The sequence below is a fragment of the Larimichthys crocea genome, chromosome XII (assembly GCF_000972845.2).
Source record: "Larimichthys crocea isolate SSNF chromosome XII, L_crocea_2.0, whole genome shotgun sequence".
In the NCBI taxonomy this organism is placed as follows: Eukaryota; Metazoa; Chordata; class Actinopteri; family Sciaenidae; genus Larimichthys; species Larimichthys crocea.
In genome coordinates, this window is record NC_040022.1 from 22832672 (window position 1) to 22858112 (window position 25441).

The 25441-nt window shown below is 46.1% G+C and overlaps 1 protein-coding gene across 1 annotated transcript; it reads right to left on the reverse strand.

Annotated features, from left to right (window-relative positions):
* Window positions 1-9243: 9243 nt before the first annotated feature.
* axin2 (axin 2 (conductin, axil)) lies at window positions 9244-24727 on the reverse strand. Its single transcript, XM_019277286.2, has 11 exons — window positions 24246-24727; window positions 22023-22954; window positions 20303-20434; window positions 18163-18265; window positions 16155-16295; window positions 15536-16068; window positions 15270-15446; window positions 14963-15178; window positions 14737-14871; window positions 13792-13968; window positions 9244-10992 (listed from the first exon to the last, which is right to left on the reverse strand). Exons 2-11 carry the CDS (start codon window positions 22832-22834, stop codon window positions 10866-10868), a joined length of 2553 nt encoding a protein of 850 aa, XP_019132831.1. The 5' UTR covers window positions 22835-22954; window positions 24246-24727; the 3' UTR covers window positions 9244-10865.
* Between the last annotated feature and the right edge of the window lie 714 nt (window positions 24728-25441).

The window sequence follows — 25441 nt, forward strand, 5'->3', positions numbered from 1 at the left end:
CATTCCAACATGAGGTCACAGTAATCAAACTTTATTTATTGTTTCATTTCAATTTTTCTTTTGAGACTGTTGGAGATCTGGTTGAACATTTTTTCATGTTTAGTCAGCTTTTTAAAAGAGTGACATTTCCAGATTTCAGGGAAACCAGATTTTCCCCTAAATTAAAATACTAATATACTTATACTCAGCACTTACGTAGAGTCGATCATGTTCTGTGCCACTCATTATAACCCAGCCCAATATAAAAACATAATCAATGCACCGTGTGTCTGAATTCAACAGATTTTTCTGCATGGGTGTCAATCAATCAATGTGCCGTTGTCAAAGTTGTTGCCAGTCTATGACTCATTGGCAAGCGTCATAATCTCTGACGCTCTTTCTGACAGAACCTGTCAGAACGGTTAGCTGTCACGCCGAAAGTTGGTCTTTTCTAAAGACCTCCAGGAAACTTACTCCTTCCTTCATAAAGTATCCAGCAGTGAAAATGGTACGCCCATGGTGGGTGGAAAGGTTCACTTAGTAGGTGTTGGTAGGAAATAATTGCCCCCCCTCCCCATCCTGAAGTATTCATGTGCAGGTACACCTCCAGATTTGGGGGTTTAAAAATATGGTCACCTTAAATGCTATCAACCTAACTATCTGCAGGGCTCCATGGAATTTTACATAATCCTGTTAAAATCTGCTCCACAATGGAGATGCAGCATTGATGCAAGAAGCCATTCTGTTAAGTCTATATCGAGAGGAGGAAAATCAGGCTTCAAACTTGTAAATGATTTTATCTTAGTGCTCAAAAGAGCCCAAAGGCGGCAGTCAGGAGATGAGGCCACGGTCTATGGAGTGTCATGCAAATGTTGGGTAATGCTAAAAGGTTTATAGTCGTTCCAAACAGCCGCTTGAAGGTGGGTGAAAAATGATAGCTGTCACAGAGAAAGACGAGACAAGATGACAACCACACACATTTGGACAGTGTCTCTTCAAAGACATTGATGGTATTGCAGACATTATTGCACGTAAAGTGATAAAGATTCAAACCTTACCTACTTTCTTCTAACTCCCCACACCTTGCTAGTTGTGTGTTTCAAAATAGGTTCCCCAATCTGATATTGGAAAGGTGTGGAGGAAGGGGATTTCATACGCTCACTTCAACCATCTGATGGGGTCACAGTGTGATACAAAATAGAGGACTCAAACTGATGTGAGTTGTGAGTCTATAAATCCAAAAGAAATCCAATAAAGAGAAGTCCAAAAAACAGCGAACATACACAGGACTGGCAAAGAGACTCACAGGCATTAAATACACAAGGCATGACAACTAGACAACTAAAACTAACGAGGGACAGGTGAAACCAATCAGGGTGGAAAACAGATAATCAAAACTGGCGGGAAACACAATAAAGTCGGAAAGTAAAGACACGGAAAATAAAACAGGAAACACAAAACAACGAACTCAAAACCGTGACAGATGGGTACTTTGGGTGAAGCATACTGACGCTTTCGGAGTTAAAAGACTGTTTGTCCGAACAGAAAGGTCATTGTAAGATGTTTGAACAAATGACTCATGCTGTTGTTTCCTTGATGAGGACATGCCCCATAAACAGACTATAGTAGAAACATATAACATATTCACAGGAATGAGTTCATTCCCTTGGTAGAATAACTTCCTTGTCTAACTCCGAAGCCCACTTTGGTGGAAGGCACCATATTTCATCGAAACTCAAAATAAGCGATGACAGGCTGAGTTTGAGGCGTTGAAAAGTGGTCATCACGGACCAGGGTGAGAACCCTCGTTCGTTTACTTTTAGGTTGGAACAGCTAACTTTCTTTGGTGTGTATGTACCCCCCCACAGCCCTCCTCTGTAGCTGACCCAGTCTAATTTTTCTGTTTACTCCAGTCAGTGTTTCGCAGTTGAACAGATCAAACGCGCTGCTAAGCTGTGGGTTTGTTTACTCCGGCACTGACCCACGCCCAGCCAGGGACGCGCAAGCACTGCAGCTCTTTTTCCACATTTGGCATTTTTTGCTTTTCATCTGGATCACAGCCTTCTCCTCCCTCCCCTCCCTCATTCCTACTTCTGATGACGCCCCCTGCCCTCTTTGCCCCTGAAAAGTTTTGTTCAGCAGATACCCATGGTTTTTGTATGTCTCAGTTTTCGAAATGTAATAGATTACCCCTTTTTGTTTCTCCTCTCCTGCACCTGTGAAGCCTTCCTCCATAGTCACACTCCTCATGACTTCTTTCATCACATTTAGCAAGTGTTTTTTTTTCACTCTCTGCCTTCTCACACATTCCCTGTTATCCTTTCTAATTCTCTGCTTTGAAACAATTCTCCCCTCTTTGTGCATTCTCCCAGTCACGCACAAGTATACGCACTCCCTTGCAAGCAAATGCACTCACATGCATGCTCACACGTATGCTGATGCAGGCTGTGTGTGATGTGAAGCCAGGTCCGTTGCTTTCCCAGGCAGACCAGCAGGAGTGAAGACCCCTCAGCTCACAGTTCACCTCCCTCCCTCGCTCATTCTTTCTCCTTCCTCCCTTTCTTCTTTTTTTCTTTCCAACAAGGTAAAGGCCAAGGATGGAGAGATTACATCACTGAAGGGGAGTCCAGGAGGACGTCGGACCATAATATAATGAATGCCAAATAAACAGCAGTGATAATTGTGTGAGGCCATGTAGTAATCAAGTAATGGTTTTGACCACGGCCTTCACTGTTTTCCATCTTTAAAGATTACCAGCATGGATCTTTCCCAGCTGTAGTCTAATCCTTGGATACAGGATTAAGACAGGTCTGTTATTATGGTTTCTACAGCACAAAAGAAAGAGATATTTTCACGAAATTCTGGAGAACCCTCTGAATACTTCTCTTGCCACAGTGTTTCATATCAAGACCAACCTCCTCATGTTCAAGTTTTAGTGTTGTCCTGTTTGACCTGTCCCTCACGCCCAATGTCAGCTGGGATCGGCTCCAGTCCCCTCTGACCCTGATAACCATAAACAGTTGTGGATGGATGGACTTAATAATAGCTGAACATGAAAGTTCATTCTTGACCTTGAAAACATTAGTTTAACAATAAATATTTTATCTTAAGGTCTACTTACAAGTTTTCCAACACCAAGTATGGAACATTAGTCATGTGATAACCAATGACAGTATAAAGAATGGACAGAGCCTGAGTGACGTCACTCGTAGGTTTCCAGAGCATCTTTTTGAAGCCCAAAATAGGTGGCGCTGTTGGATGTATTGCTTCTTCTGCCTCACAGATAATCTAAATATTGGTGTGGTTCATCAGCAACCTAAGGAATGACCCTTGTCTAGTCTTTTGACCACTCTAGGTGCTTTTACACTTCATATCTCATTCACAAATTCATACACATCCATACACTGCATTGGCTGCCATGCAAGGTCCATGCCATGCCAACTGCTCATCAGGTTTTTCATCAGCAACTTGGGGTCAAATACAATTCGACATGCAGACTGTGGACGCACAACTTTACCTATTGAGCCACAGCCGCCTAAAATAAAACATTGCTGAGATGATCTATCCTCATAAAATACCTTCAAATGTGCTTTTTTGCCCACATGGATTACTGACATGTAGTCAGTTACTGAATACATTTTACAATTACATAGCACTGCATTTTTTGCATTACAAAAAATGTCATCTGAACACTGAAATGTTAAAAATATTATTCTAAAAATCTCAGCATTTACAGTTGGGCAAATTAAATAACATTAAATGTTTTCTAAAGATGTATGAAACAGCCACATTTTAAAGATATAATGAATAATTTAGTAAAGTAATCCTTGACAATGTAACTATAAGATAATTGCAATTTTTTTCTATAGTCTAGTCTGATTATAGTTACTTATTTATGTAATCTGATTATGTAATCCTGATTACATGCAATAATTTACTACCTAACGCTGTGCCCAGGATTATATCACGTTAAATCAGTGCCCTTGCAGACTTTTAAGTGTTTTTGGGGGTGTGAGAACATGTAAAACAGCTCATTACCCAGAGGGCTTTGGAGTTATGTGGGTGTTGCTTGTATCTAACAGACTGAAGGGGGGGCTGTGGTTTGGTGTTCACATGGTTTACAGTCTATTACATACTGTAGTGAACTCACAGAGCTCAGAGGCATCATACTAATACACTCCCACGCAGTTACAAGCAAGAAGAAACCTGATCTAGAACATCAGAGATATAAAATATTACAAAGGAAATATGATGTACGTCAGTGACGTTCGCCATTTGACTGTCTGATTTGAAAATGAAGAGACTGATGTGTTGTGATCCCGCTGTGTTTATCAAGAGGGCATGAGAGCATCCATATTGTTTAATAATCAGTGGGATGTTTAGATTGTAGATGCAGGTTGGAGCAAAGAGAAGCCAGACCCACCATCTCCACATGCAGCGCCCCAAACAAGAACCACATGTCCCAGTCCTGGTTCTTTAATTCTCTCTCTCTCTTTTTCTCTCTCATACCCCAACTTCCCTCTCTCCGCCCCATCCTTGTGCTATACTCTCCCCCAGCCCCTCACCCTGGGAAAAAAAACGTGGAAGCTCAAAGATTCAAAAACACATGTGGTTAGCCATAAAACTTCACATGCACTCTGTGTACCCTAACCCCCCTCCAACCCCCAACCCCACGCCTCCATCCCCTCCAACCACTCAGCCAACCGACACACACATCGACCTACAAGGAGGAGAAAAGTCATACATGAGAGGAGACGTGGAAACAATGGGACGAAGGAGGAAGCAACATCAGGCAACAATCTGAGCTGTCTGTGGCGGGGAGCAAAAACAAAGAAGTTTGGGGGGTTGGTGGTGGGACAATGGCGACAGTCAGAAAGAAGGTGACTGCAGGCTACCATTCCTGCACGGGCCCAGAACAATGCCTATCCTGTGGCTTGGTGGGGCGCGCTGTGCACTAGGTGAAATTCAAGACAAACGTAAACACCAAGGGAGGACAATGGTGTTCACTCTCTTTACAAAAGATGCTTTTCCTTCAGCTGCAGGGAGGATGCACACAGAATCCCCCAGCGCGGCCTCGGCTAGCTATCATACCTCACGTCCTCAGCGCCCTTTTAGCAGCAAAGCATCCGTTACCACTGTGCTACAAGAAGACAGATTGGGTTTCTGGCCCTCAACGTCAAACCCCTGTCTTCTTCATTTCCCAAAGCATTCGTGAGATACATAATCTCTTCAGATTCTTGCCATGTGATTAGGGAAGGAAATATAATGCCCCTTTTTTTCTGTCAGTACTGTTGAGAAGAAAAAAGCCTACTTTGGAAGATTTGTTTCAACCTTCAAATGTTTTCGGTCACATATGTTGGTCATTAGGTTAACAGGCGCTTGTCTTCTAAAAACAGAAGCAATCCAATGTATTGTTCCAAGCTTATAGACATAGGATATCTTTATTAGTGTTATGTATTACCTCACTCTCTTATAATGCATGTCCAAGTGATGCCTATATTCTCTCTCTTTCAGTAATACTTACTTCGAACAGTCTATAAGCTGCAATAATAACCCTGTTAATTTATTTTTGATGGATATGTTCTGGTTCTTCTTGGCCAAGCAGCTGTCATCTAAACATGTCAGCGAATTTGGCATAAAGGCGCGGGAGTATGTCATTGGTTAGAGCGGAATATCAGACAGTAAAAAGTCACGTGATTGGTCACATGGTAAGGGGATCATCTACCGCAGTGGCGCCTGGCCGGGTTCCAGGCGAGGCCCCCTGGTTGACCACAGTCCCATGGCTGTCTGGGTCGATGCCTGTGTGGAACAACTTGCATGGCTGATCCAGGTTCCAAATGAAGGGGTTCAGGACCCAAAATTGGGGGTCTCACTCTCTCATATCCGTCTATGGTGGAATGATTGGAGTGTATTTAAATGAGGTTGAGGTTCGTGGTGAGCAGAGTCTTTTCCCATGTCTTCTATGCTCAGCTGAGAGCTGGTTTTGGTGTTTTAGACTCAACATAACGTATATTGTGTTGAAGTCCATGGTTGTTTTTTTGTGATAAAATACTTCATATACCAGACTGTTTGTACCTACTGAAAAAGGCATCTCCGTTGCTTTGTAATGGATTTTCTTTGAAGGTGCTCAAGGTCACTACAAAAACCCATTTGGAAAGAGACTAGCACAGTAATGACTGCATATGGACGTCAAAGCCTTGCCTCCACCAATCAAAGTGCATCTGTGTGATCCTGGTTCCACTTCCTGTTTTCCTGTTCCTGTGTGCCGTTGTTCACAGTCGGAACCTTTGATCTCGCCTCATGTGGGCGGGACAGGTAACAGACGTTGGATATCATCGGGGGAAACAATAGCAGGCAGAGATGTGGACATGAGGGGGCTGAGGTGGCAGGTTGGCACAAAGTCGTGCCAATTCATTACCGACCACAGCCGATTTCTTGAAGTGGTGAACAATCAGTGGCTCAGATAGCCGTCAGTACTCGTTGTATAAGATGAGTGCCTCCTGAGGGCGAGAATGTATGGATGTATGGAGATGACATGAAGCTGGAAAACACTGTGTGATTGCCTGAAAATCAGACTGAATAGCTTAAGCGTGAAAGTTGATTTCTCTGGAATAATCTCAAGGTCAATTTACTCACTTTTTCAACAACTTTCAACGGCATCTCATGGTTTTTATCAGAGAATGAAGTTTGCACAGTTGACTCATTGCATCCTGGCTGGATTAACAGTGAGCAATGTGGGCCCAAAGCCTGGAAAGGCTGATGTTTACTATGTGTCTATGTATCTGTTCTGGGAATTAGCACCACAGTGTCAACCTTTATAATTATAATTTGTGAATCTTGTGGGCATATGTCAAAATACAATTCTAACACCTTATTTTAGTTTATTGTTGAGCATTTTCCTAAACCTTATGCAAGGTCGGGTTGCGGTGGCACCAGGTTAGCACGACGTTCCAGCTGTCCCTCTTCCCAGCAATGTTCCTGAGGTGTTTCCAGGCTCTATGGGCTTTGTAATCCCTGCAGGTGCATCTCCAAAGGCATCCTATTGAGATGCCAAAACCACCTCTGTTGATTCCTTTTGACGGCACTCCCTCAAGCTCCTAACTCTATCTCTAGCTCAATAAATGTTGTGGGACCCAAAACCAAATTGTGTAATCCAGCCATGCATCACGTGATACACATATTTAACTCCAGTCTTATGGTAACAGGTGGCTGTGAATAATGTGCAAACTCTATTATTAACTGATAAAGACTATGAGATGTGGTTAAAGCTAGTAAGTTGCTATTGAGTTACATTTATTTTGTTGTTTTCTGATTCACATCTTTGCTGAAGATTTGTAGATATGGTTGTGATAAATCAGAAGTCTAAAACCACACTAGAAAAGATGTTTTTCTTTACATACAGTGCTTCTGCATAGAGTGAACAATCATTGATAACCTTCAACACAAAAGTGAAAAAAAACTAAACTAAATAGTGCTCCAACTCTGAAATCAAACAAACAGCCACAGATAATCTCCTCTTTGTCAAAGAACTTCTTAACAACCCCTCAAAAGCCCCCAAATCTTAATACCCAGCCCAAAAAAGCACCTGCATGTTTCAATGGCAGTCTAGAGTCTATCTAACCCAGTGCACTCTTCAAAAAGATGACCCCATCTAAAATAGCCCTCTATACAAAGACGAGTTCACGAGGTCTTCTGACAGCGGAGCGCCGCTGAGTGAGAGCCTCTTAGTTCTAAAGAGTCCAAAGGATGGCCTTCAAGTGTATGCACTGACCTTTGCTGATGAAAGGGCTGAAAATGGTATTTTAACAATATCATGATGCCCTTTCAATATGAAAGGCATCATAAGCAACACTCTTAGCCAATGAAACTTTAAAGGAGAGAGGGTGGCAGAGGAACGTGGTGTGGAAAAATGTGTGTTCAGGTATGACATAATTAAATTAAATAACGTCATATAGAGGTACACTATGATCCTCGCCTTTCTTTACATCTTACACAAGTCTTAACTGATACTGCACTGAGAAAAAGCTTTATGAACACTGGATAAAATGAGTTGATCTATTGTTTCTATTGTCAACAAATCCAATAAAACAACCAAAACTAAAAAGAACCAGATTATTTCTCCGTTAACAAAAACACATCAGTGCTGTCGCTATTCATTAGCCCACCAAATACATACATACAAAATGCATTACCCTCTTCTGTTTGAGTAACATTTGCTAAAAAACTACAGTGTCCGGCTGCTTTAGGTAATTCCTGAGACTTTAAAAAACGATGTATTTCTCACCTGTTTTTAAAGATGTATGTGGTCAGTAGGAACCAATTGGGTTCAGGGCTGATGGCCACAGTCAGAAAGTACTAAGAGAAAGACAAACACGTTGTTATTGTTGTCCTTTCATGAGTTTTGTTGACAGTAAGAACACCAGCCTTTAAAGGTAGATAATATTTTTCAACCCAGACTATAATGAGCTGTAACTCACGTTATACCCACAACTCAGTTCATTCCTGAGATTTGTCTTAAAACAGTTGCCCATATTAACATTTTTTCTTGCTGTAATCATGCCTGTTCTTGTATACCTCATCTTAATGTGAATGCAAGACAAAATATTTCCTGTGCAAAGATAGATTTCAAACCTTTTCTGAAGGATAGAGTATCATCGCTCCAGCTTACTCAGACTGACTTGGGGAATGACAAGGACAAGTCGGCAGTTCATCACATAGGCACATAGAGACAAACAACCATTCACACTCACATTCATACCTACGGGCAATTTATATATTTGGACTTGCCATCAGTTACATTAAGACACACTGCCATGGGTCTTCTCTCTTTTCTCACTTAGATGCAAGTCTGTTTTCAGCCACCCTATCATCTATTGAGTCTGAGCTAAAGCCTGTGTTACACACAGTTTATGAAACCATTTAAATAGATGGCTGATACACACTCTTAGATACTCTCCCTCTCCCTTCTTACACTAAAACACACAGAGGCTCTGGTGGCCAAATTAATGCTGCATGTTTTAGTTTCCAACAGGGAGTAGATTAAGAGCTGATAATGGATGCAAATCTGGCCGAGATTTCTCACTGGATCCAACGAGTTGCACTCTCCACAGCAGGGTGTGTGTGGTAAAGTTTGTTCTGCACACACACACACACACAACCATCCCAATTAGAGGTAGTAAAAATCCATACAACACCCCAATGACAAGACACACACACACACAAAACCATAGGAAGCCATTTGCTAATTTGAAAAATAGAACATTTTAATAAAGGCTACATCTCTTCATAATTACAATAATTAAAGTACCGAGGCATCTTTTCAACTGAGCTCTATAGAACGCATAATTTACAGTTTACAAGTGGAGCCAAGGAAGCCATGAAAAATATTATAAAACATAAACATGATGAAACGGATACTAAAAGGCATAAAAATATCTTTTCAACATAAGGCCCCTTGTAAAAACCAAGGGAGTAATAGGACCCTGAAAACTGGGTAAAACACGGCAAGAATCCATGTAGGCACAGCTACTGTACTCAATTAAAACACTATGAACATAGTGTATCATCATCATCATTATCATCATTATCATCTGCAGCTCATCGTGCAGGCTTCAAATACACACAGAGTAACCCTACTCAGTCACACAATCACATAGGTAAGCACGTTGGGGAGCACATTATAGAGCTTTTTGTTGGTAAATATTAATATTGGTGTAAACACATTTTGGGGACTCAAGGACCTGTTCAGGGCAGTTTCCTCTCCGTAAATACGTAGGCTATTTGTGCGATGCCTGCGCCACTGAAACAAAGGCACTAAGACGCGACAGATCAAGGCTAGCTGGGCAGAGTCCCAGAGTAGGGAATTAAACATTAATAGCATTTTTCTTTTTTGTTGTTGTTGTTCTTCCTTATTTTCATAGTACACTCAGGGCCCGTCAGCGCAGATGGGGACACAGCCACAAATAGCACTGCAGTAGTAAATATATTATCAAACTTTTTTTAAGTGATCGAGAGCCATTCTCAAAGCTTCAGCAGTAAGCTCTCCAGCCAACGAGATCAGAGATGTCCCCCCCGCTAAAAATCTCCAGGAACAGGAGTGAAGTTTTTCGAAGAGGTATTTTTGAAGTTTACAGTTCAATATGAGGGGCGGAAAATGAATAAAACCCATTTCCTTTGCTTCTGAACTGATGCTCAGACAGAGGGGTAAAATGAAACAAAACAAAACAAAACAAAAAAATCACGGATGTGGAAAATTGGAGAAGTTTCTCCAACTCCAAGCAGCTTGTCCATGGAAGAATAATAAGGTTGGGGGCGGGGATATTTCCAATAAATAGCAATAGAAATCTTTACATAGCAATACGAGCATCACAATACAATGCAATGTACATGTATATCTGCGTATACATATTAGCAATATGCTGGCGAGTGCCCGTGGGCAAGACGCTAGCGCAGGCGGGGTCAGGTAGGCTTGTCAGTCTCAGATCTGAGCCCGCCGCCCCCGCGTCTTTGAGGAGTGGTCATTCACCTAGAGTCTCTAGAGTTTTCTCTTCTGGAAACACGGGAGATGTTTCAGTCCAGCAACACACAATCCTTTATTTTCTTCACTTCAAGGTGGGCATGTTCATGTGATAGTCCGGTAATAGCGATAACACTTGTCCTCCTTCCTTTTTTTTCTTCCTCCCCCCCCGCAATCTTTCATCCGTCGTCCATCCGCCCAAACCTCGTCGACATTCCTTCTCCAGTCCTACAGTTTTAGCTTAAAAGACACATACTCTGCATGTGTGTGTGTGTGTGTGTGTGTGTGTGTGTGTAGAGCATATGAAGTACATCCATGGAGGTGTGAAGCGTCCGTAGGAGTGTAATCCACAACAATCGGGCAGGTCCTCTCACTCCATCCTCTCCACCTTGCCCAGGATCTTGCCCTCATAGGTGGGCAGCAAGGAGCCGTCGTCTGACACCTCCTCAAACACCGCACCGCACTCGAACTCATCACTGGCCTTCTTGAAGTAGTACCTGCAAGAGAGAGACGAAAGAGAGAGAGTTAACACCCACGAACAAGCACGATTCAGGACACATCGAGGCTGAAAGTCAAACAGCTTGTTGGCGCCTCGTTTGTCCGACCTTTTTAAAACATCAACCCTCATTTCCGCCATCCATGAAAAGCCACTCAGTACACAGTCAACCAAGCCTGCTGCGCCTCCAGTCTCTGACTTCTCAGGGTGGTTGAGGAACCTGCTGCTAAAACGTCTTGGGTCTAAAATAAGCGGCTCGCCCTCTTCATCCCTCCCTCCAGTTCCTTCTCTCTTTTACCTCTCCCTTTTCCTTTTTACTCCATCGTGCTGTTGTTGCTAAAGTTTTGCCCCGGCTAACAGGGGCCAATTAGGCCGAGCAGTGCAAATGAAGGGGTCCTTTGACAAAGGCTGAAATTTTTGGGTGCCTGCAAGTCTGCCTGTCATTACACCACCACCACCACCACCACCACCACCTCCTCCTAACTCCTACACACACGTTAGAAGACACACATGCACGGGCTTTCACTCGCTTCTCATCCCCGTTTCATTATTACAGGGACAAAGAGAAGGAAAAAAAAAACAAAGTGGAGGAGGGGAAGTACGCCGTGTCCTTCCTACCACCGCTGATAGCACGAGCTCTCGCTGAGTGCTATAGGAAGGGCAACTTTCTGTGTGTGTGTGTGTGTGTACGAAGAAATATAAACCTAAAAAAGGAGGGGCTTCTTGTCAAGCCATGACTTCACTGGGCCATTAATGATGCAACCCCCCCCACCCACCTACCCCACCCCTGCTACCTCCCTCATCCTCATTTTTAGAGGAAGAGAAACCAGCAGGGGTGGATTGGTTTTTTTGGGGGAGGGGGAAAAGGGGGAAGGAGAGGGGGGGCTCTCTGAATTCAACTCATTAACTATGTAATGGAAAAATGCCTCGGTTTGTTCCGTGTGCGGGGCGCCTGGAATGCGGGTATGTTTGTGAGCATTTTGTTTTTTAATGAGACGGTAAGGCTGACAAAGTCGAACATGCGATACTATAAAAAAAAACAACAACCCAGAGCTATATAGTCTGCGAGGCGGATCGGCGCACGTGGTGGTGCCCGATGGGCGCGAGGGTGGTCACTGATAAAAAAAACCATTTGAAATACAGGAAGGCTTCAACTAGACTCCTGTGAGTAAATAAGACAAAGAAGATAAACACGAGGACATGAGCGACAGATCTAATAATTATATCCTCCTTTCCTATCTGGAGGAAGAAAAGTCGAGCCGTCCTCCCGTTAAAAAAAAAAGAAAATCTTCAAAGAGGCATGATCTTTTTTTTTTTTTTTTGCTGAGAGAGACAGACAGAGACAGAGAGAGCCTGAATTTCCACTGGAACATGTTTTATGTGGCTAGATCCCCCTTCTCTCTCTCTCTCTCTCTCTCTCTCTCTCTCTCTCTCTCTCTCTCTCTCTCCCTCTCTCTCCGTTTGCACTGACATCTGGCACCAATATCGTCTGGCAGGGCCCAGCAGTACTGTTCTTTGTTGAACCGCTGCCATGTTGAAATGACCCAACTCCACACATTCTCTGGCTGCTATTAAAGCGCCGCGCAGCTCTCTTTCCAAAAAATGTGGATGGTATGACACAGGAACTGAGACAGCGAGCCAGAGAGAGAGAAAAAGAAAGAGGGGTAAAGTGGGGAGGGAGGCGATGTGGACAGATGTGGAGGACTCGGAGCTAAGTGCTTGTCACATTTGTTGATCCGAAAAAAACGCCGCACGCATCTGGACAGGAAGACGTTTCCTATCAGTTCTTTCGCTTTTTCTTTTTTTTCTCCTTCCATAAATAGTTTGATACCTGTAATTATTAACACAGTACCCGACCCTTGCTTATCCTGGAGTCCGTGGCAGCCTAAACAATAAATGTTTGATCTTTTCCCTTTAACGCTCGCTGGAAAAGGAGCAATCAAAGTTAAAAATCTCTCTCCGCAAACACACACACACACACACACACACACACACACACACACACATCGAAAGCCGCGCGGCCTCAGTCAAGGCCCTGAAGTACAGCAAACAAGCGAATCTGGCGTTTAACAATCTGCCTTTCAAAAAATATCCATAAAATGATTACAACATGTGTAAACATTGTGCGCGTTCAACGCAAGCACATTCGTGTGTGTACACACACACACACACACACACACACACACAGCAGGGCAGGGAGAGAAAAAAAAAAAAAAGAGGCCCTGATAGCATCAGTGAAGAATTTGCACGCTGGCCATTTGTGTGAGTCTTTGTTGGTTGAAATGAAAGGGGCCGGGGCTTCAAAGCCGTGTGTATTAAGTGTGCCTTAGCATGGAAATCAATACCAGATGGGACCCAAATCGCTGCAGTTCAAACTCTTCCACTAACCCCCGCACCACCCACCCTCCCTCGCTTGCTCGCTCGCTCGCTCTTGTCCTTTTCCTTTTTTATTGCACCCCCCCTCAACACACACACACACACACAGCACAGAGGCCTGAATCTGACTGCACACACACAGAAACAAACACTAAAAACAGCGCCGTGCTGAAAACACCAACAGATAAAATGGATTAAATACGAATTCAAAAAGGATATAAATTTAACATTAGTTCACTTCAAAGTGTGTCTGCAGGAAGGTGCGTGTCAGTTCGTTTTTATTATCGAACACCAACGCCAGTGATGATAGCGTTTTTTATAGCCGGCGCTCACAACATCACAGAGGCACCGAAGTCAAAAGTTCACCTCGCGTCACTGAAATCCCCGGTTGTAAATCTTTTCCCCTGTCCCTGTCTGTACATACCTGTAGCTGCCCTTCTTGCGGAGCTGCTCCTTGAAGTGGCCCAAGGTGAGACTGTGGCTCTTCATGGTCCTCCGGTAGGGGATCTCCTCGCCGCAGAAGAAATACGTCACCACCGTCTCGCCCCCGCTGCCGCCGCACACCACGTGGCTTCCTGCGCTTTTTTTACACTCCTTCATCCTGAAATTAGACAAAGGGAAGGTCGCGTTAGAAGGAGCGGGCGACCTTTTTGTGATGCTTCACGAGCTGACGATCAAAAGAGAAATCAGACGGAGGGAGCAGCGAATCTACTACTGTCAGTACAGAAGACTAGAAATACAGTAACAGCACCCCCCCCGACTGAAGAATAACACGAGTGAGCGAGTGACCCAGTGCCATCAGTAAAGTGTGTATTTGTGTGTGCATGGAGAAGGGGGCACACAGTATTATCAATTCCCCTTCAGCGATGTCCAAGGCTTTGTAGGCCCACTTCAGAGGAGCTCTCTCTTTGCTAAGCTCTGCTCGCCCCAGCCGACTGCCAGCTCACTGAAGGACGGCCAATAAAAATGATACATATATATGAAAGGGATGTCTCAGTCAGGTGGTGCACACACACACACACACTCCCCCCACACACACACACACACACACACACAGCACAAATACACAAGACTCATGCAAACAGAGGCAGAGCCAAACATCTGTGTACAAAGCTTAAAATAAGCTTTGCGAAAAAAGAAAAGAAAAGGGGGTCACCTTCTCTTTTGAGTGACTGTGTGTGTGTGTGTGTGTGTGTGTGTACATGTGTGAGATGTGTCTCCCCTACATGTGCAGGTGTCAAGCAGGAAGAGTTAAAAGGGTAGAAGTACACTGCAAGGTGGAGGCTATGGCTGAGAGGAGGAGGAGGAGGAGGAAGAGGAGCAGAGAGGAGGAGAGGAGAGGGAGGGCAGGACGCTAGAGGCATCGTACTCTTCTGATTGGAAGCCGGGGCTGCTTGTGAGGAGGCCAGCGGGGCTGGGATTGGCCAGAGACGGAGGGATGGAGCCCTCACCCTGGGCAGGCACTAGGTGGCTCTTCTCTTGTTGGAGACCGGACATTGAATGCCTGGGAATAGATATGACAGAACTTCAGTCATTTCGACAACAGGAAGGCTGGGAAATAAACAAAACTCAGAGCGAACAACTACTCTGTGTACCTCTGCTTGGTGGTCTTGGTGGAGACCTCCTCCAGTCTGCGGCAGGCCTCCTCCAGCTGGGCCAAAGTGTTGGGAGGGGGCAGTGGAGGCATGGCTGGGTCTTGGATGAATGGCTGGGCTGGCTGGTGGCTACGTAGGTGGCCACAGCTTCCACCACCACCCCATGTGTGCGTCTGGGTGGAGGAGCCTCCAAAGGACTTCTTGGTGCTCTGGTTACTGCGAGGGAGAAAGAAAAGAAGACCACCATGCGTTAACAACAAGCAACGTTGAGACAGATATTTTGGACTAAAGTTTAAAAGAGGCTCACCTGTGAGACTTGTGTCTGCCTTGCCGTTTGCTTTCCAGGATCCACTGCAACACACTCTGGGTGGGGTCTGTTGTGTCGCTGGGCAGCTGTAAGGGTCCGCAGTCCTCCATGCACCTCTCTGCTACTCCATCCTCAGCCCCTGAGCGACACACCCGCCTCGACAGAGAGCTGGAACGCCTGGGAGCAGAGGCAGAGATTTAACTTTCATACACTCGACGTGAGAAAACAGGAATAAACAAACTTTCAAACAAGTGTTTGGAACTGACCCCACGCTGCTGTCTGCTGAGACGGCCCCACACATCTCCCTGCCCAGGCTGCGGCTGCGCTGGTAAGGCTGGCAGGGCTGGCACTCGCCGCTGCTGGAGCACATGCCGTGCACCCTGAGCGCTGCCTCCCGTTCGATCTGCTCCTTGCTCTTGGGACTGGCGTGATGGTGGATGTAGTGGTGGTGGATGTGTTTTGTGCTCTGCCTGCTCACGAGGGTCCTGCTGGGGCCAAAGGCCAGCGTGATGCCGCCTTGGTCAGGACTGGAGACGGAGGAACTGGGGGGCCCCGTCCTTACAAGGGCCTTGATGCCGAAGCCTGCCCGCGCGAAGGGCTTGTGCTCTGGGGAGCTGGAGCGAGGTGAGTGGCGGATGACGGCGGGGGACTGGCAGCCGGGGGTCTTCAGGACTCGCGAGAGGTGATCGTCCAGGATCGCCTGGGGGTCCTCGTCGGAGGCGCCAGGGAGGAGGGTCAAGGGGTGGGGAGAGAGCTGGGGAGCACTCGTGACGGTCTCTGTGTCTTCTCTTTCCTCCTCCTGGTGACAGAGCACACAAAGTCACCCACTGAGAATTAAAACACACACACAGAGTGACCTCTGTAGCAAAAACAAATCTCACAAACCTCCTGAATCTGCTGCAGCCTCTCCTCCAGAGAGTTGATGGTGTCCTGCTTTCTCTTCAGGCTCTCCAGGCGGGAGATGAGCTGGGCTGCGAACTCCGCCGGCTCCATCGGGACCATCTCCTTGGGAGGACGGCAGGTACGCTTTGGGGAGAAGGAGACACATTAGCCGTTGTCATCCCTCCAACTTCTCCAACTTCTATCATTTTACATTTAGACATCGCTTTCCATCAGCGCCTGCTCCACCATTGGTGGCACTAATCAGGGGCGCTCTCATGGGCACCCAAGGCTACGGGGTTGTTTCAAGGGGTGGCAGGCTTGGTTTATGGTCACGCTGGGCTAGGCCTCGGCTGGTACCCTCTGTCATCATCAGCGGGCCTCTTTAAAGTCAGCTCACTTCAAAGGCTTCCTCGTCAAATATCAAACACTCAGCGGGGGGAGAATAGGGCGGCGGAGGGAGGGATGGAGGGATAGATAGATGGGAAGCAGTGGCTTTACATCTTGGAATAAAAGCCACATATCGACAGGGGGTGGAAGAGAACTCCGGGGAGGAAAGGATGAGGGATTTAAAAAAAAATGGGGAGAAGTTGAGATGCAGAGATGTGTGTGCTCGCAGGAGGGCAGAGAAAGAGAAGAATGAAGAGAGGGAAGAAGATAAAGGTGCCAAAAAGAGGATGGGAGATCAGACAGGATGAGGTAATTTATTCCCCCCGTAGTCACACATTGGGCACCTTTGAGGTACAGTATAGTGACAGTATGAGAACGTGTGTGTGTGTGCACATCTTAAATTATTTGCATTTTCGGCTTTCTTGATTTGTTTCTTCTTCTTCTTCACTGTTTCTCCCATTCCTCTGTAGCAGCTATAAAGGGGAGGAAAAAGCGGCACTGTGTGATGGAGCCTAGGGCTGGTGCACCATGGGAATGGCAGCCATTGCCAAAAAATCAGACGAGAAACCAAAAAAAAAACAAGAATGAAAGCGAAAAAAGAAAGCAAAATGGGGACAGCGAGAGAGAAGAACCGATCTGTGGATCTTTCCCCGATACGAGGAACACTTTTCACATTACTCATAAGGTTGGAAAAAAAAAGGGAAAAGAAAAAGGGGGTTAAATAAAGTTTATTTTAACAAGCCGCTTCTGTTACGACTACTTCTGCGAGATGTTCCTCCGCCTGTGTCCCAGACCTCCTAACCTGGAGTTAGCCCCGCTAAAGCCTTAAGCTACCAACTCCCCTCTGACCCACTGAGAGCTCACATGACACACTCAAACTCTTCCCTCGCTTTTAGGGGACGGGGGCTGGCTTACATAGAGTGTGTGTGTGTGTATATATATATTTATATATAATGTAAGGGGGTGGGGGTGCTGTGGAATAGAAAAAAAGGGGGCCAGCTCTGTTGGAAGTTGTCACTTCCCTGTGCGTTTGCTCCATTCATCCTTCGGATCAAAGCGCTGCGTGTGCGTGCATGTGCGTGTGAATGTGTCTGAGTATCTTTGTGTTTTTGTTGAGGAACCGGGGCTGATTTCAGAGCCCTCAGGGATAAAGCAGCAAAGATCTTCCTCATCTCTCACTATTCTCTATATTTACAGCATTGGTAGGGAAGAAGAAGAAGAAGAAGAAGAAGAAGAAAAAAAAACCCTGGTGTGTTCCGAGCGCTGCGGCGATAAACAGCTTAGAGACCTCCCCGTCTCCCGCAGACTTCAAGGAACCCTAATGGGGGTGTAGGTGACACCAAAGGCAGGGAGGGGGGTTCGTGTTTGTATGTGCGCTTATGTGTGTGTGTGTGTGTGTGTGAGTGGGAGGCTGGATCTTTGACGTTACTCTTCAGATCTTTGCTGGTGCTGTTGAATTGAGGATGCCGAATACAGTTTGCGAGGTACTATTCATAGAACCAAGAAAGACCCGGAACAGAGGGTGGTATGGAAATTACACTGTGGGACCCAGGTTCAAAAAGACTTCTGAGCATGTGCATGTGTGTGTGTGTGTGTGTGTGTGTGTGTGTGTTTGTGTACTTACAGGGAAAGCAGGCAGAGAGACTTGGCTATTCATCCTCATGTTGCGCTGCATTTCTCTCTGTAGATGTTTCTTGGAGCCCAGTTTATACGGAGGGATGCCATCTCTGGGGGCATGCAGAGAGATCACAAAGGTCAATTACTCAATTAGATTAATCATTTAAGACCAAACAGCCATTCAGGAAGCAGCTCGTTAGCCAAGTGGGTAGATCAAACACAGTTCAGACCAGGATAAATCTAATTTACCAATTCACTCACCCATTTAGTTTTTTTTTTATCTTTTGGACTCAATTCGAGGACAAAAAAAAACTCAGAGGCAAATCATGCCAACATCTCTGGGTTGTGTTGGACAAGACAAGGGTTGGAGGTGTAAGAGGTTTTTGTTTGCCCTAGAAATGATTGTCAGCTCTGGTTTCCAGCGCAGCACTGGGAACCCTGCTGGTTATTTCCTTTTACCTTGTAGCTGAGGACACCGTTAGCATTAGATAACTCATTATTACTCTTATCCTGAGAGTTACTGCAGGATAGGACCCGGGGGTGCAGCTAACCTAAGTGAGGGACTGCACGGCTGACATGAAATCAAACAGCGGAGCTCAAACTTCAAACTGAAGCACTTGACAGTGTGAAGCACAGTGTGTCTTTTTCTCCGTGCTGAACAGCAGTTTCCTGGTGACCTAGCCTAACTGAGGAGCGCTTTTCTACTTTTTTTTTTTGCTTTGAAATGTCATGTCATGCGCATAAGCAACCCCACCCCCCCCCTCCACCACCACCACCACCACCACCCACCCCTCCCCTTCCCAATCTTCATTTGGCAAGCGCTGCCGCAGCCAGCCTCTGATCTCCGCACATCAAAAGGCTGGTTTGTAAGATAAGGTAATGTTTGAAGTCTGCGCAGCTGCATTCCCCAGCGTCCAAGCAAATCCATAAATAAGATATAAGCAAAAATCCCCCCCCACCTCCACCACGCTCTTTCTCTTCCCACCCACCTAACCAACAAACCAACCGCCTCCTCCTCCTTCCTCGTTGCTTTTTTTTCCTTCTTCTCCCTTTTCTATTCTTTTCTTTATCTGTAAATGAGATTCAAATGTTTATGGGTTCTTCTCAGCTGACCTAAAGGGAGAGCAGATATTGTAATCAAGGCCAAAAGCCGGCAGGATATTGAAAGGGCGGAGGGGAGGCTGCGTCCCTTGCACCGGGCAAAGTACAGCAGAATAGGACTATATGCCCCCCCCCCCCCCCCCGGGTCTCTTGCAGCAGAGAGATATGCCACAGCAGAGGACTCCCTGTTGTAAAAAAAAAAAAAAAAAACTCTTTATAGCTTCCATATTTATGTGCAGCCCAGCCCACTGGTTGCTCTGAACCTCAGTGTTACAGTCTGTAAGTATCTTTAACTTGGTCATGGTTTCTGCTTCACTGACATCATCTACGTAGGTCTTCACGCCTCCCATGTGAGATGAGTTAAAGACGGACCTGTACCAAGATCTTTCTGCTTTCTGTCCAAAAAAACACCCCTCCTCACCCACCCACCCACGAACGCTCTTGGCCTTGAGCTGTGCACCGCGCAGTGACTTCACGCTACCTTGTCACTTGAGAAACACGTGATTACGCCAAGTAATCCTTTCAGAGAGAAATGAGGCCAAGCGCACGTACGCAGATAAGCAACAAGCCACATGTGGACGGCGGACGCAATCCACGAGCGGTTAATCAACGACGAGTTTGGGTTAATTGTTTAAGTCGAAAACAAAAAAAACGCCAACTGTTGCTGGCGTGTTCCTTTAACCCTTCGCTACTCTGTGAAACCATCGTCCAAATGGACGTGGAGCCACTACTTATTCCCATAAAGTGTTTTAATGTGAAACACAAAAGGACGGTTGTTTCAGAGTACGATCGTGGTGCTTGACGTTGAACCACATCCTGTCTGCTCCAGTGTAACTTTAAGTGGGGCCACAATTCGCCAGGATTTCCACTACAGTGAACCCTTCTCCCAGTTTGGCTCCAACTCCCAACAACCAGCTGAAGGATGGTGTCACAGCAACTCATTTCACATTCCTGAAACCTCCATCATGTGCTGACATTCGCTTTCTCTCTCTCTTTCTCTCTCTCTCGCACACACACACACTGGTGTTTGGTTAATATTCACTTACACACTGCTGTCAGTCACGGACATGGCATCGTCGGTCAAGGCGTCACTGGACACCTCGCTGTCATTGGTGCTGCTGACGGGGGCGAAAGAGCCCGCATGGCAGGGGTTGAGTGAGTCTCCTCGCTTGTATGATCTGGGGGGGTTACAACAACAGAAACCAGATTAATGCTAATGCAGCACTGTGAAACAGGATCCAACAGGTGGCTGACTGTTAATTTCTTTCGGGGGTAAAAAACGCTTATTTTGAGGATGTGAGGTCAAGGTGAGGGGTTTGACGACCTTGTCTTCTAGCAGTGATCATGAATGAATAACGTCAAATACAAGTTCATCCACACTTGGGAGAAGCTGTGTGCTTTCTCCTCGTGGCACATTAATGCCTTCTTAAGTAGCCCACGATTTCTCTCTTTCCGTTTCTCTCCTTCACACTCACTCTTTCCTCAGCGTTCGTCTCCCGCTGTGCATGCATTCTTGCCATGGTACAGGAGGAGAAGGAGGAGGAGGAGGAGTGACCAAAAGAAAAAGAAAAAACAGGAAGCACGAGAGTGTGTCAGAGGAGGAAAGAAAGAGGAGAGGAAAATAAAAAGGGGGTCTTCATGAGGAGGGAGAGACCTAGCAGGACTAAAGCTCCAGGCCCCCCAAAGTCCAGGCTGACCTTCAGAGGGGCTTGCAAAGAGTCAGGTATTTAACACAGCTGGCCTTGCATTCTTCTCTCTCACCCCCCCTCCATTTATCCTTTCTCCTCCCTCCCTTTCTTTCCTTCTTTCATGGAGGTACCCCCCCTCTCTCCTCTCTCTCTCACTCTGTCCTTCCTTTTCCGCTCTCTTTCCCCTCACTTTCTCTCCAAAAAAACATGCCTCGTAGTCCCCATCCCTGAGATTTCAAAAGGCGGAAAAAAAAAGAAAAGAAGATAAAAGTGGAGAAGGCAGGGAGGGAGGAGAGAGGAGGGGGAGAAGCAGCAAAGGAGAGAATCAGAGGAGAATTGACGCAAACAAGAAAAGAGGGGAAGAAGAGAGTGAGAAGGGGTTTCGGGCTTTGGGAGGTGTTGGTTCTGTACTGTAGCTGCTGCTGCTGCCGTTCAAGGGTTTGTTTTCGAGTCAAGTCAAATGAGAAGAGGTGAGGAGAGGGAAGCGGAAAGGGGAGAAATGGGTTCCACATGTTTTGAATCTGTAGGGTGACAATGGGAGGGGAGGGGAGAGGAGAGGGGGGGGAGAGAGAGAGAGAGAGGCACCATGGGCTTCATGTCAAGAGAGGAGGACTGCACAGGAGAGCTGTCAAACCAAAGCAGGTAGAAAGTTTGACTCTTTCAGAAGTGGACGTGACGTCTATACGCTCTGCCGTGGATGTATATCTCTGCCAGGACAGTATGGTACAGGAGGAGGGATAGCATAGCAATGTCATCATCTATTATTTGCTGGCTGGGGCCAGAGCCAGCCCGTGCTCTGTGAACTTTTCCCGTGGAAGACGATCCCCTCATTCTGCTCAACTATTTCAAAGCCCCGGAAATCCAAGCTAGCGCCAGCAGAGGGCTGCTGCTGCTGCTCATGGAGATGGTGAGAGGGGGGCCAGAGAGCCGGGGAGTGAAAGACACACAGAATCATACAAACTTAAAAAAAAGAAACATGCGTTGCACTTTTACGCACGGGTTCCCAGCCCCGCCTATGATGCGGTTCATTACTCATGTACAGCATGCAATCTGGCTCTTAAAAGTCTTAAATCCTTACCTGTATCCTCCATCCATCACCTCCACCGCCCTCATGGACACGGTGGCCCGCTGCGTCTTCGTCGCCGACAGTCCAAGCAGCGCTTTGGCTTTGAAATCACAACTCCACTCCTCCTCTTCGTTTAGCGTGGGCAGGTATCCACAAACAACTTTCAGGTCGCCCAGCGAGCTCGAGTTGACGTGATTGGGGTTTTCTCCGCCCGTCCTCACGTACTCGAGGTAAATGTCAGAGGTCAGAAACATCTGGTACGCGTTCTCCTCCATGTTGGTTTGGATCTCGGTCTGCGCCTGGTCGAACATCGCCGAGTCTATGTGCTGCTTCTTGATATTATCCCGTATGAAGGTTTTAGTCGCGGGCTTGAGCTGCTTGGCGACAATGCTGTTGTTTTCGATGTAGCGCTTGTAAATTGCTTTGGCGACTCTCTGCGTTTTGGTATCCTTGAGGTCCATCTGCCTGAAGCCATTGCAGGCGAACCAAAAGTCTAAAGTATCGACACATTTCTCTCGCTCCAGGAATGTCCGAAAAAGATGAGCACCGTCCTGGTCCCCGAGGAGAGAGTGCAAAGATTTTGTCCACCGGGAGAGCGGTGAATCCGGGGAGGCACTCCCCTCTGGCTCCCCAAGACCATCCTCGTTCCTCCTCGCCGAGGAGCCCGGAGAGCCGAGCACAACCGATTTAGGGGGCTCCAGGGGTTTCATCATTGCGAGTTTGCCGGGGTAGCAGGGCGCCTCGCCCTCCTCCCCCGGCACCGGGGGTCGAGGAGCATCTTCTCTGAAACTACTCGCGATATGGTCCATAAGCGCCCGGCTCATGGCTCTGAAGGGAGCAGGAGAGAAGAGTGTGTTGTTTCGCCTCCTCTGAGCTTCTACTGTAATCTCCTCACTCTCTTATGTCAGCGGGGGAGCTTCTCTCTCCGGCTGCCCGTCTTCTCTCTGAAACACAAAGTATTGATCTAATCAAAACCAGATCCGCCCCAACTTCAAAGAGGAGGGGAGGGGGGGGCACAGACGCAGTAAGAGTCTTCTCAGACCCTCGCTGACTTTCTTTTTTTCTTCTTTTTTACAGAAGAAGAAAGAGAGAAAAACCGCTGCAGCAGCATTACATAAACAGCATTTCTTCATATCTCAACCTGGAGGACGCGAAATGAACGATTTCATTACGCACACGCACTGACTGGGTGGAAAAACCACCTGAGCGACGCCTGAGGTGAATCCACACACCATCCTCAGTTTTTTTTTCTTTTTCGATTTTGAAGTAGTGATCACACGCATGTCAAGCAGGACTATGACCTCCCCCGAACACCATTAATAAGTCATTGATCCATCAAAAATGCCGGAGCATTACGCACTGATTAACGCTTCCGGATCCATCACGCCTGATGTTACAGGGGGGGTTACAGCCTTGGCTGCCTGCTGCAGAATACAAGCCACATTCCCCTCTCTCTCTCTTTTTCTGCCATCCATCCGTTCCTGTGCAGTCATTTCTGCACCCTACATCTCATCACAAGATGAGGTTAAAATCAAATTGAGCCCTGCCCTGCGAGTACCTGTAGGACACTGATGTGGGACAAACTGGAGGAGATGGAAAAACGTGACCGACATAGTTAACAGAGTCAACTGGCTGCTTGCTTGCTCCACGTTTAAAACATGCATTATAACAAAGATACGAGGAGCCACTGCGTGTCTCTGACGCACGGTTACACTCAAGCTGTTAAACTTGCTCCGGACAAGCTCAAAAACAACAAAAACTACCTCTTCTACCAACAGCCAGTCATCAAAATGTGTGTAAGACACAACCCTCACTCACACTCACACTGTCACGTAGTGTGGACTCTCTTAAAGTTTCTTTAATGTTACATTTAAGGTCCCCCCTCAAACAAACAAACAAGCAAGCAAGCAAGCCCCCTTCTTTACATCCCAAGTACACCAAAAAGAAAAAGTCTCTTGTGGGGGAGGAATTCCTCAAAAAAGAAACACTTCTTCTTTAATGTTTTTTTTTTTACTTCTTTAACTTTAAATATGAATTCGCGCAAATATGAAAAAAAAAAACATTTATGATACAAAAGCGATTTTTTAAGGTGGTCTTTTTGGGTTCAACACCCTCCTCCCTCCTGAATGTTACTTCAAAGGCGAGTCAACAGCACATCAAAGAGAGCTCCAATGGGGGGCCAGTTTGAGGAGGCACACACACACACACACACACACACTTACTGTTGTAACTTACCATCGACCCACGAGTACTCCGTTCAAATTAAACTCCCAAGTTGTTGTTTTTTTATTTTTTATCCTCACACAGCAACAACAACAACAAAAAAACCCGCGTATAATCCACAGTACAGTCCACATACAGTCCCGTTCAGGTTTGAGTCGGTTTCACGGAGAGAAAAATGTACTCGAGAGAGAGAGAGAGGAAAAAAATACCGCTTTTCTCCCTCCTCCTTTTCTCCTCCTCCTCCTCCACCTCCTCCTCCTCCTCCTCCCTGTGGTGGTTTCAGGCTGCCATGCCGCACAGTAGGTCTCTCCTGCAGGCGACTCCAACACCAACTGAGCCGACAGGCTGGAGCAGCGCACTTCAAAGTAAGGCACCGACTGCCGGGTCCCGACAGCTGCATAAAAAACAATTGCAGCTCTTGATGGCTCCGAAAAAAAAGAAAGAAAGTGACTAAGCTTCTCGGATAGGTTGCAGTCACTCTGGATGAAATTTTTTTTTTTTAAATGCTTGGTTTATTTTCCAAACATGCCACGTTTTTACCTGTTTGTCACCCCCCCCCACCCCTTACACCATGAAGTTGCAGCTACATAGTGAGGACCTTATCAAAGACAAGCAATCTTGAGCCAACTCCCCGAGGCTTTGGAGCGTCAGAAGTAACTGATCTGCCGCCCCAATAGCATTATCGCTACAATCCCTCTGTTGCTACATAAACTTTAAAGACGTAGGTCTTTTCTTCTCAAGACCCGCATAGTTTTTTAAAAATCCGTTGGAGTCCTGTGGTGGATGCACAATGCATCAGATAGCACGTTCATATCCTCATATGAATTTCTATGCACATAGCAAGAAGAGTAAATAATGCAACTATGATTTTCTTTTAAATCCGCATATTTGTGTGTCACCCATCCGCCTGCAGGATGTAAAAAATACCTCAGCAGGGACTGAAGTTTGTCTTAAAACACAAACATCTGAAATTAAAAGTCACTTTGTATCCACAGATTTGTTTAGATCACAACATGATGCGAAAGGAAATGAAATCACACTTTGGTGATCACTCCACAGCTCCTACCAGTGGCAACGAGGGCACATACATGCATGCGCAGCAGATTAAAACATCTGTGCAGTGAGTGTAGGATGTTATCATGTCATTTAAGAAGGTGAAGAGTTACACCTCTCTGCAGCTTTGACAGCACAGCAGCACTGTCAAAAAA